The 12247-nt window shown below is 39.5% G+C and overlaps 2 protein-coding genes across 5 annotated transcripts in view; one reads left to right on the top strand and one right to left on the bottom strand.

Moving 5' to 3' along the window:
• The window catches only part of BOD1L1 (biorientation of chromosomes in cell division 1 like 1), an 81142-nt gene extending 75868 nt beyond the window's left edge, over window positions 1-5274 (top strand). For all 4 annotated transcript variants that reach the window (XM_087963692.1, XM_026675854.2, XM_026675853.2 and 1 more), the window contains exons 24-25: window positions 1442-1585; window positions 4236-5274. In XM_087963692.1, the coding sequence (XP_087819818.1) occupies window positions 1442-1585; window positions 4236-4344 (253 nt within the window). In that variant the 3' untranslated portion in view covers window positions 4345-5274. The remainder of the gene's footprint in view (window positions 1-1441; window positions 1586-4235) is intronic.
• CC2D2A (coiled-coil and C2 domain containing 2A) overlaps window positions 1-12247 on the bottom strand; it is a 1114036-nt gene that overhangs the window by 371374 nt on the left and 730415 nt on the right. The gene's annotated exons all lie outside the window — the stretch shown is intronic.

Raw genomic sequence — 12247 nt, 5'->3', positions numbered from 1 at the left:
GGAGAACAACATTGTTTGAAGATTCCAGTTTGGTTTTCGACAATGGAAGCACTTATAGATCCAAACATTATTAATAGGGGAAATATTGTTAGATACAAAGATATTTGGGCCCTATCTAACAAAATGGATTCAAAGTAGAGAAAAGTAAGGTTTTATACTTAATGCAAGAAAAATCACGGTACAAATTAGGTAAAGCCTGCCTCAATTGCAGTATCTGATCCTAGTGAACAATCACTTAACTATGAGCCAGCAGTGTTCAGCAACAGCCAAAAATGTCAATGCAGTCTTAGATTACATTAACAGAAATGGAATCAAGATCACATGAAATATTAATACAGATTTATAAAGCTTAGTAACACCACACTTAGAATATTGCATCCACTTTTGGTCACCACGTTATAAAAAAGATGTTGAGATTCTGGAAATCTGAAGAAAAGAGCAACAAAGATGATTATGGGGCTGGAGGCTAAAAGATGAATAACAGTTGCATTAACATTGGACATGTCTAGTGAAAAGAAGGACTAGGGGTGACATGATAGCAGTGTTCTAATATTTGAGGGGCTGCCACAAAGAAAAGGGAGTCAACATATTCTCCAAAGCACCAGAAGGCAAGACAGGGAACAATGGGTGGAAACTAATCAAGGAGAGAAGGAACCTGGAACTAAGGAGCAATTTCCTAAGAGTGAGAAAAATTAACCAGTGGAACGGCTTGCCTTCAGAAATTGTGGGTGCTCTATCACTGGTGGCTTTTAAGAAGAGACTGGATAGCCACTTCTCTGGAATGGTATAGAATTTCCTGCTTGAGCAGGAGATTGAACTACAAGACCTCCAAGGTCCCTTCTAACTCTGTTATTCTGTTACTCAATGATTGTAATAGCTGCTTCTGTTAAAACAAGATGTGACAACTGGACTTGTTCTTCACGGGATCAGACATTTTTATGTCTTAGCATTTTTTGCTAGTGTTTCCTAGAACAGGACAATATTTAGCCACATCCCTTCATGTATTTACAGAAGGAGGCTGACCAATAGCCAATTGCTTGTTGGCCATTCTTGAAATGAAACCACCAGTTCTGCTTTTTTGTCATATTATAATGATAGATCTAGTGTTTTAGAAATATAAGGGTATGTAAAAGGACTACACAAAACCACCAAGTTATTATTTTGTTTTGCATCTAAGAGAGCTAGAAGTGATCCACACACCCTTACATTTTTCTCACTTTAAAATGTCAACCCCATCTCTCTCTGTCAACCCCATCTCCCTCCCTGTCCCTCCCTCCCTCCCTCTCTCTCCTCCCCCTCATCATTGAAGTCAGGGGTTTTTAAATAAGATTGGGAACATTATAGACTCTCCCAAGCTCCATTTTTGGGGATTATGCCTTTAATCATTTTACCTGGCCCTAGAAAAGTCCTTCTTCAGTATTTGTGCTTATTTTTTTTTCAGGAAGCAGCCAAACAAGCCAACAACCCGAGCTTCATCGAAAAGCCAGAATTCATCCCCAGCTCTTTCTACAAAACGTTGGAAATTAGCAGAGAAGAAGCAGTCATCTCCCACTGCAAAAGTGAACAGAAGTCCTCGCTTGGCCCAGTAAGTGGAAAAAAAGTATCTTAAGATTCTCCTCCTTTCTTTTGATTGATCATTACTACCCAAAATGATGCCACAGTACTGGTGGGATAACTACAGGACACAAGTCCTGTCATGGTTCTGAGTAATGTTACAGATCAATTCAAGACTCTGAGGCCTTGGCTTCCTCAAAAATACGGTTTATTGGGTACAACTTACTGACACGGTCAAATGTGAAACCAACACTGAATAATTCCTGTGATTTTAGTATAATTAAAGAATAGATATTTTCCACACCCCTTGTATCACAGGTCACATTAGCCAACCAAGCAGGTGAGGAACGTCTCAGCACTCCCTCCTGCCATTGCTAGGGCATGTTGATCCGGCCTTGATTCTCGGGAGCCTTATCTTTGTTATGTCTGGCACATCCATAAGTCTCCCTCTCCCCATAAGTATGGTGACTAAGAAACGAAGCAAGAAAAATATGGCTTCAGCTAGAGTAATTTCAAGAGTGGACAGTTTATCTCTGTAATGTTCTAGAAGCATCTGGCTGTCCATAACTGAATATCAGATATGATCTGACAGGGGGCTTCTCTGTTACTGTGCTTAAAAGGTAGCCTCCAATATTTACCGAAATTTTGAGGGTAACATTGAGGGAAAATATCTTTTATCCTGTTTATTTTTTTAATTCAAATAAACAACATATTTTGCTTCAGTATGGTTTATTTACTTTTGTGTTTTTTTTTAAATAAGCTTTATTAATTTTAAAATTAAAACAGACAAACAACACATACATAAATGTGAAAGAGAAAATGAAATAAAGAAGGAAAAGTGGAAAAGAAAATTCAGAAAACAATTAAAAACCGTTTCGTCCTAGACAGTTTGTGGGACCTTATTTTCAACCTTATTTTATACCTTATACCCTATTTATACCCTATTTACTTCTGTAACATCATAGTTCGAAACCCAAAAATCTCAGCATCTGTATTTCTCTGTAACAGCCTTATGGGGTAGAAAACACTTGTTGACAAGCAACTGGCAGTGCAGAACTCATTTTAAGATGAAGGTGGTTATTGACCACAGAAAAAGCCAGACACTCAAGCAAGTTTGGAAGATCGAGCATGGAAGATAGTTCCTCATGCTAGCCAAAAACAAAGGAAGTATCCATAGGATCAGGAAATAAGCTATATATGACAAGTATCTCATGGCTCAGCCAGGTATCAGATTGTCATGTGCATGAATCTGTAGTGCTCAGGATCCAAAAAGATCTTAACAGACTTGACCAGTGGGCCCTGTCCCAAAAAATGAAATTTAATGTGAAGAAAAACAAGGCAGGAAAAACCAAAGCTACAAGTGCATCTTAGGCAAAACCTGGCTTAAAAAACAGTAACTGTGACAGGGACTGTGGAGTCATAGTGGACGATCACTTAAATATGGACCACTTAAATATGGACCAGCAGTGTGCGGCAAATAGCTAAAAATAGCTAATGCAATCCTTGGTTGTATAAACAGAGGCATAGAATCAAAATTATGTGAAGTGTTAGTACCGGTTTATAAAACCTTAGTAAGGCAAGGATACTGAAATACTGCATCCAATTTTTGTCACCACATTACAAAAAAGATGTTGAGACTTTGGAAAAAATGAAGAGAAGAGTAACTTAAGGTGATTAAAGGCCTGTAGACTAAATCATTTGAAGTATGGTTGCAGGAATTGGGTATGGCTAGTCTAGAGAAAAGAAGGACCAGGGTGACATGATAACAGTATTTCAGTATTTGAGGGGCTGCCACAAAGAAGAAGAGGGGGTCAGTTTATTTTTTCAAAGCACCAGAAGGCAAGGCAAGAAACAACGGATGGAAACTAATCAAGAAAGAAGCAATCTGAAATTAAGTAGAAATTTCCTAACAGTGAGAACAATTAACCAGTGGAATAGCTTGTCCTCTGAAGTTGTGGGTGCTTCATCATTGTAAGTTTTAAAGAAGTGACTGGACACCCGCTTGTCTGAAATGATACAGGGTCTCCTGCTTGAGCAGGGGGTCAGACTAGAAGACCTCCAAGGTCCTTGTAATCATTGGGCTAAAGAGGAAGGATGCCTGGGATGTGCAGTCTCCAGAGTCTGTTATAATTGAGGCAATTCATAAATACAATAATAATAAGTCAGTAAGCAAGCATGGCTACATAACAATATTTCATATCATTTTATTTAGTTGAAAAATTGAACATTTTTCAAGCATTTAAGCAGAATCCTCATGGAAGAATTCAGTTTTTTATAGGATTCAGAGGTCAAGGAGGTCTGATGAGAAGAACAGTGGGAGGTATCCAGATGTTTGGGATCTTTCAGGGGAAAGCCTCATCCATGACTTGACTGTGAATCACATAGGACGCAGTGGTACAAATGAGAAAATGGCAGGGGGTCAAGATGCCCAGGGACATAAAGTGGCAGCAGACACTTTTCCAAAGATGCTCTTGATGAGCAGCCAAACAAGCCTCGTCGGGCAGCCGAAAAGAGGCAAAGTGGAAGAGCAGCTTGGCATTAAATTCTCTTGCTTCCCAATTTAGCCAGGATCCCAACAATGCCATTGTTGGGGACTGTTTCTCCCAAAGCAGCTATGGGACTAGTTTGATCAAAATCACTGGATTCTATGCTTACTTCTTTGTTTGTTTTGATACTTCCAGATCAAAATTTCAACCCACCAAGCGCAGAAGGGAAGCGAGCCCCGCAGTGTCACGTAAGAAGGATCACCAGAGGCCTGATGAGACTGATACGAAAAAGTCCAAGCGATAGTTGGAACCCGTGTCAGTGGGGATTCAGTGTCAGAGGGAACATTCTCTGCTCTATAAAGCTTGGGTAGGCTGCATGTGTGTATTTCCAAGATGTAACCTATAACACCCATTTAAACAGCTTTATAGACTATTTGTTTATGAAGAAGATGATATGAATTAATTTGCTGATGCTTCCAATCCACTCTAGTGGCGTCTTAACACCTTTTGTATATAAAACATTTATTTAAAAAAGATTGTATTTTACTGTGTATGAACATAATGGAAACACGTTATTGAACTGCAACACCTGGTATTATATCCTATGGTTTTAACTGAATTATTTAATGTTGTGCTTGCCATGCTTAGTGCTGGGTAGGAGTAGGAGAAGGACGGGCAAAGCTAATTTGGCTCAGAACTTCAGGTCAAGTAGATAGGCATAAGGAGAGCTTTGTTAGTTCCCTTGTTGTGTTTGTAACTTTCTCTATGCTAAGAGTTAAGAGTAACATTTACAGTGTTGAGTTCAACATGCCCTTTCCTCTGGAAATGTATTCTCACTTGTAAAATTTCTCCCAGTGCCCCAGCTGGAACACAGTTCAAGAAGAGTTTTTGACTGAAGAGCTCATCACCTTTCTGTGGAGCTCTTGATGGTTCTTCTCACATGGCTTTTGTTTCTCCATAGAAAAAATGGAAAACAAAAGGACTGAAAAGATTGGCAACATGCCTACTTTATCCACTAGTATTAAAGAAGGGCGTAGAATATGGCTAGTTGTCCAAACTTTTAGTAGACTTGCATTTTACTCTCTCAAGAACAAATCTTCAATTTGAGTTCCATGTAAAGCTTTTTTTATTGTTAATCGCATTTGTCTCTTGCAAAGATGTAAGTTGCCAAATATTATGAGATTATTTTAAAATGTTCATATTCATCTTTTATAACTAAAACCAACATTTTTAATTTTTTGTTGTTTGGATTTTTTTTGTTGTACTATGGATATTTCTGTCAAATATTCTGGTTTGTTTCTTATTGATTTTTTATATATAAATTACAAAATACAAAACAAAATGTTTCTAAATTAGAGTCTCAGTATTTGAATTGCTAGATTTTTGCATGTATTCCTAGTATACACTCAAAGATTGTCATCCCAAACATTCCCGAATCTTATTGATATCTGTGCAAGTTAAGCACAAGTGAAATCTCTAATGCTCTGAGCCCAGCAATTTAATGATTCTTTGTTTTGGATTGGGCTCATGAAATAGAATTTACAGCGTGGGTCAATCATGTTCATAGGGGGGGTCTGTAGGATACAACCAAAATCAAAATGGTGGCCATGATAGCACAGTCAAAACTATGCCTGATTTTTATGTGCAAAGCTTCAATCACATTATTGTGGCTGTCGTTTTGACCTTTTTGATTTTGTGGATGCCCCTGCATTTCAGATAAAACTTCTTAATCCTTTTCTAGTTTTAAATGTGACAGATTAAAACTGTTATCAGTTTAATGAAGCACCATGGATATCTTTTATCTTTAATTCCAACTGATTGGGTACAGAAAGACTCAACGATTTCAGTTGACCTTCATAGTTGTTGTCTTGCATGATGCAAAGGCAGGAAATTACAAGTAATTCATGGCTGCAAAAATGCACTCTTCCTCCCTCCTCCAAATTGTGATGCCCCACTTCCTGATGCAAACTCTTACAGCAGGACTGTCAAACTCCTGGCCCATGGGTCGGATGTGTCATGTGCTGGCCATGCCCATGCCTGGTTCAGCGAAGGGGGAAAAAATCCCGATATGTCACATGATGCTGCCATGCCAACATGAGTTTGACACCCCACTCTTTAACAGCTACAAGCTCTTTTGCAGGGATAGTGGGGGAAGGGAGCAGCCAAAGGGCCTGACCCCTCCCCCTTTTTCCACAGAAAAGCCTTTCCTAAAAAGTTGTCACCTTCTTTTATATAGAAAGTTTATTATTGATATTCATTAGTTTGGTTATCATAGTTCAATCAAATTAATCTCTTCCTTTTGTACAGCCATTAGCCATCAAATATGGGCATCTCCTGTTTGGCTCTTTGACTCAATTGCTATCTCCAACCATGCCTGTGAATTGCATAACCCCAAGGATTTTGGCCAACACCCATCTGGCTTCAGTTGGACTGTCCTAAACTTCATCTATATACAAACGGCCACATCTCTAGCCCAATGAAGTAAAGTAGCAGAGGATAGATTATCCCACCACAGGTTAGTTTTAACTGTATCTTCTATTAAGGAGAATTTCTTCCAACTAGAAATCTAGCTTAGGAACAAATTGACTGGATTTTATTGGAGAGTTCTTTCAGGTTGTTTTTGGCTTCTTAAGACTAATCTTCAGCTTTGGGATTTTCCAAAGTGGTCTTCTGTTTAAATATCTACCAGTCCTGCTCAATTTAGCTTTTTTCAAGATCAGTCAAAGTCACTAAGATGCAACCATTTGTTGTGACATAGGGAGATGCAACACTTTTAGATTAAGCAACTTCCTTGGAACAGTAATTGTTCCAACGAGAGGGGAAATGATCTTGGATTAAACTTTGATCTTTGGTTTCTCAGCTGAGATAAAAGTAGGGTTTTCTAAGCATCTTAGCAAAGGGTTCTCAAGAGCTTCACTAGAGGCACACAGTCTGAAAGCCACCGAAAACTCAGGTCTGGGAAAAAATCAGAAGTTCCTCCAAGGTGCTATTGGAGTCATCTTTTATCATGAGTGATTGCACTGGACTATAAATCTTAAAATCTTCATCCTGAAGAGTCCATGAAAACCAATGGAAAATGAATTGTATTCTGTCAAGTACCACTGGTAGTACTGCAAGTAATGTTAACATTGCAGGAAAAATGGATTCCTATACCCAGTTAAAATACATTAAAGAAAAATAGTGCTTTCTTTATTAGAAGCTACTTTAACGGCAATTGCTGAATCTGTCTCACAGGATCAGATTCCAGTGATTCTGAGCAGTATTTTTAATCACTTTTTGTACATGTGTAATACAACCAAACTCATGGTGCACACTGAGTGTATTACATGGAATGCAGGCAGCTAAAAGTGGAAAGTTTGATTTAGTTATATCTCCTTTGTTCTTTACTTTGTGCATGATCAATTTTTTTTATCCTTGATGCCAACTATTTTTAATAGTGCTGATTTAATTTTTTTTACAAGTTAGATGTGGGAGAACAAACCATTCAGATGAGGATTTAGACATTCAGATAGCTTCAGGTTAACAAGAAGTGGTATATCCAAACACCAAGATTACATATAAATGAGGAATCACACAGTGATGTCATGATTCAAGTCTTTGTGTTCCACTTTCACACTATATAAGTATTTCATCAAGATTTGTCACCCACCTTCCAACTGCAAACTCTCATGCTCTTGAGAGTCATTCCCTAGCAACAGAAACTTTGAAATGAAGGACAGACCTGGGAAATTCTTGGCTGAAGGTTGGAGGTCAGAAATGGGTTGTGATGTTTTTATCAGTATCCATCAGCCAGTCAGAAAACAGCCACCAAAAACAACTGAAACTCAATTGTTGTCAGGTAGAATAACAGGATTTTGAAAGTCTGCCTTTGTCCCCTCTTATACCAATGTAGAAACAATATATGAATTTGAAACACCTTCCATACGTTGGAAAGCATTAGCAAGCAAGTAGGGTAAGAAGCTGATAGAATTGGGCCATACTTGAAAGGCCCCAGAGAACTGAGTGTGGGAGATTATGTGAACTGGTTCAAATTCCCAATTAATTGAGATATGTAGTGTTTTCCCCCTTGAGATACAAGTTTCCTGTTTAGAGATACTTTTTGTCCTGAAAATTAAGAATGATGTTTGCAAACTTCAGTCAGTAAAATACTTTTTTTTCACACTTGTGTTAAAAGCACCAACATGTTTCCAGGTAGAAAGGTGTTCTGTCCTAGGCTTCCCCAAAAAGCACTAAGCAAACTCTTTGTCCTGACCATACACCTTTTATTAAATGAATGTGAATTTCTTGCATTCACATTCAGCCAACGGCCTGGCAAACAGTCTTTCAAGGGTATAATTAGGAGCTCAAACCTTATCTATCTGGAAAGTTGCCCGGTAAATATTTCCAAACGCAGTGCTGACAAGGAAGGGCTTAGCACAGAGTCTCTAAGGATGCGCAGACAGATCTTCACAATGATGGAACGAATGAACTAATTGTTTCCTGCAAAAGCCCCCTCCCCCTTTTGCTCCTCTTTTAATCCTTATAGGAGGGGCCATTCATTGTCCACCTGTGGCCTTACTCCCACGTCAACCCTGATTTCGTAATTGTTCTTTCCTTTTGGCAGCTCTCGCATGCGCATGCACCAGTTCCAGCTGCTCCCCCCAGCTGCTGTCCGAGCCCAAAGGCAGCTGATGACTCCCAGCCTGCCCTGGCCCCATCTCTGCCTCTGACAGATTCCTCATCCGAGTCTTTCTCAGCCTCCAGGACTGGCTCCCCAACCTCCTTGCTGTCCAATTCTGCTACCAGCTCTGCCAGCCGCCGGCATGCCACAACAAAAGAATTAGCCAGTTATATCACTGATGCCCTGGGGGCACCCAGTTGGGGTGTATGTCTCAGATCAGTTCCAGTGCCAGAATCCCGAAAGGAAGCCAAGGAGACTCCATTTTTAGAAGGAGACACCTATACAATTCTAAACCAGTCAGCTTAACATTTTTTCTAAGCCAGTTGGTAGAAACTAATGAAAAAATATATAGTTAACTACAAGGCCTGCTGAAGGGAAATCAACACAAATTCTACAACTGGAAATCTGTGTTACTATTTATCTACCGCGTACATCTGGATTTTAAAAATATTTTGACCAAGTTTCACATCTTGAAAAAATGTAGACACCAAGGGATAGGAGGACCTGTTCTCTTATGGAATGAGAAATAGCTGAAAACAAAAGGCAAACAGGAATTGAAAGAAGGTAAGAAAAGGCATCTTTCAGGATATGTTTGGGGATGGTATTTTGTTCGCTAATTCACAAATGAATTTAATTTAGGGTAAGCCAGTGAGCTTGGCAGATGATATAATGAGATCCAAATGCCTGTGAAGGTTCCAGAAGCTGACTCAACCCAGCTTAAATAATTCCGTGTAAAGTAATAAATGCTGGGCTGTGATGATGAGGTAGAAGAAAATTATTGAAGATGTTTAGACAACCCAAATCTGCCAATTCAGGCAGGGCAAAGCCTAGGAAATATAAACATTGTGCAAGCAACTAGGTTGCTTTTAAAAGAGGAGAAAGCCAGCTCCATATTTATGATACTGAATCAATTTGCCCCACTGTGACAGAAGAAATTCCCCCACTCTCTGTTCTCACCAGGAAAAAAATGTCAATCACAGGAAGTTGGAGAAGGGAAGATTAGCAGCCATTGAGCAGCTGAAGTTCAACTTAAATGGTTTTATTCTTGGTGCCCATCATTTCTCTCTTAGTAACTTGTCAGTACTGTGTAATGTCTCTTCACACTTCATTATATCATATTTGTATCTGACATTTTGAAAGGAATATCAAGTGGGTCAATATAAAAGAAAAAAAGAATGACGTGGCCATAGGTGTATACTATAGGCCACCCAATCAAGCAGAAGAAATAGATGTCCTTTTTACTAACCAACTATCAAATATATGTAGGAAACACACTACAATAGTAATGGGGACTTCTATTACTGTGACATCAATTGGAAGCCTAATTCTGCACCAAGCGAGAAATCAAATAAGTTCCTAACCAACCCAGTTGACAACTTTGTTGTCCAAAAGGTAGAGGAGGGAATTAGAGGGACAGCCATACTGGACTTAATTCTTACAAACAGAGAAGAAGTGATAGAGGAAGTTGAAACTGCAGGAAGCTTGGGTGGTGAGAGTAACCATGTCATACTAGAATTCAACATAACACAAACACATGGAATAGAACATAATTTGATACCAGATTCTTAGAAAATCTTAAAGGGGAAAACAACTCAAGTGTCAGTCGGTGCTCCATTCAAAATCCAAGAAAGAAATACTTAGACTCCATAAATTAGAGAAAAGAATTCTTTTACTGAAAAATGAAGTGGTAACATCGGTAGGATTCTGAATCTGAGAAATTAGGCGTGAAGATCACATATACAAAGTGCTGGAATTGTTCCCACCCCCCATAGTTCAAAAGATTCTTCCAATTAAAGGTTCTGAATATGATCATGTGGACATCTTCAGGTGGTGATGAGGCCTCTGTCCATTGACCTTGGCATATTTTGATAAAGGTTTGCAGCTGCGCAGAGAAAAGAAAGCTAAGCGAGAAATAGAAACCTAAAAGCAGGAATTTATACTCCCCCCCACTCCTCATTTACACAACACAAGAATGTAACACCTCCAGCTCTCTTCCCAGACAATTCCCCCCCTCCCCCGCCCATTACTTATGGCAGCCAAAAGATGCAAAGCAATAGTAGAAGATCTTGAAGGCTGACATTCGGCCCTTCTAGAAAAAAGGACATTAGTCCTGCAAGAGAGAAAAGAAAAACATAAAAAATACTGATTAACAATCAAATATATTTCTAGGATTTATCAGGATACTTTGTGCGAAAGTCTTTTATCAGTTTAGGGGCTCTAACATCCTTTTCATTGACCCACTCAGCTTGGGAAGAAGGGAAATGTTTCCAAGCTACGAGGTATTGGAAGCGACCCCTCCATTTTCGAGAGTCCAAAATCTCTTTAACTTCAAAATGCTGTTCACCCTCAATCAGCAATGGTATAGGAGGATCAGTCTGGGTCAGTCTCAGACCAGAAGTGTGTTCAGGTTTCAATAAACTAACATGGAAAACCAGATGAATCCGTCGAAGAGTTTTTGGTAGTGTCAATTGGATTGTCACAGGATTCATGATCCGTTCAATTGTGAAAGGACCTACATATTTAGGCCCAAGTTTCTTCGACTTTTGAGTGGTTTGTAAGTATTTGTTGGACAGGAAAACTTTGTCACCCACTTGATAGAACTTGTGTGGAGTTCTCTTTTTATCTGCAAACTTCTTATGAGATTAATGTGCGTCATCTAATGCTTTACGGGCGACTCACCAATTAAGCTGGAGTTGAGATATCCATTCGTCTAGCGACTGGATGTTAGGTCTTTCACAAGGAAGCTCAGGTATGGGTACAAAATCTTGTCCCGACGCCACTTTAAAAGGGGTGAACCCAGTACCACTATGAACAGAATTGTTGTATGCCACTTCGGCAAATGGCAATAAGTCAGCCCAATTATCCTGTTGATAATTTATGTAACATCTGAGGTATTGTTCTAGCACTGTGTTAGTCCTCTCACAGGCCCCATTGGTTTGGGGGTGGTGGGCAGAGCTTAAGCCCTGGGTGGAGCCTATTAACTTCAGGAACTCCCTCCAAAAGTTCGAGGTGAACTGAACCCCTCGATCAGAAATTATATGTTCAGGAACGCCATGCAGTCTATAGATATGTAGTATAAACAGTTTAGCCAACGATTTTGCAGAGGGAATCTTAGAGCAAGGTATGAAATGCGCTTGTTTGGGAAACAAATCGGTTACTACCCAAATAACCGTGTTTCCGGTGCTCTCGGGTAACTCTACTATAAAGTCCATAGAGATTTCCTTCCACGGAGCCGTCGGCCTAGCCACATTTTGTAACAGCCCTGCTGGCTTACCAGGAGGCCTTTTTGCTGAGGTGCAAACTGAGCAGCTAGCCACATAAGTTTCAATGTCCTTCTTCAACATAGGCCACCAGAATTGTCGCTTAACTAGGTGTAAGGTTTTCACGAATCCAAAGTGACCAGCTGCTTTAGAGTCATGGGCTTGTTGCAATATTTGGCTTCTCAATGTCTCTGGTACATACAACTTTGCTCCCATCCAGGCCAAACCATCTCTAACTGTACAGTTATTCGAATGAGCCAGGAACCATTCATCTAATTTTAGGGCCT

Source organism: Notechis scutatus, chromosome 4, assembly GCF_049901735.1.
Source record: "Notechis scutatus isolate UNSWTSFEM ecotype Mainland chromosome 4, rNotScu1.2, whole genome shotgun sequence".
NCBI lineage: Eukaryota > Metazoa > Chordata > Lepidosauria > Squamata > Elapidae > Notechis > Notechis scutatus.
Note: the sequence above shows the minus strand (reverse complement) of the source record. Positions and strands in the feature narration are given on the sequence as shown.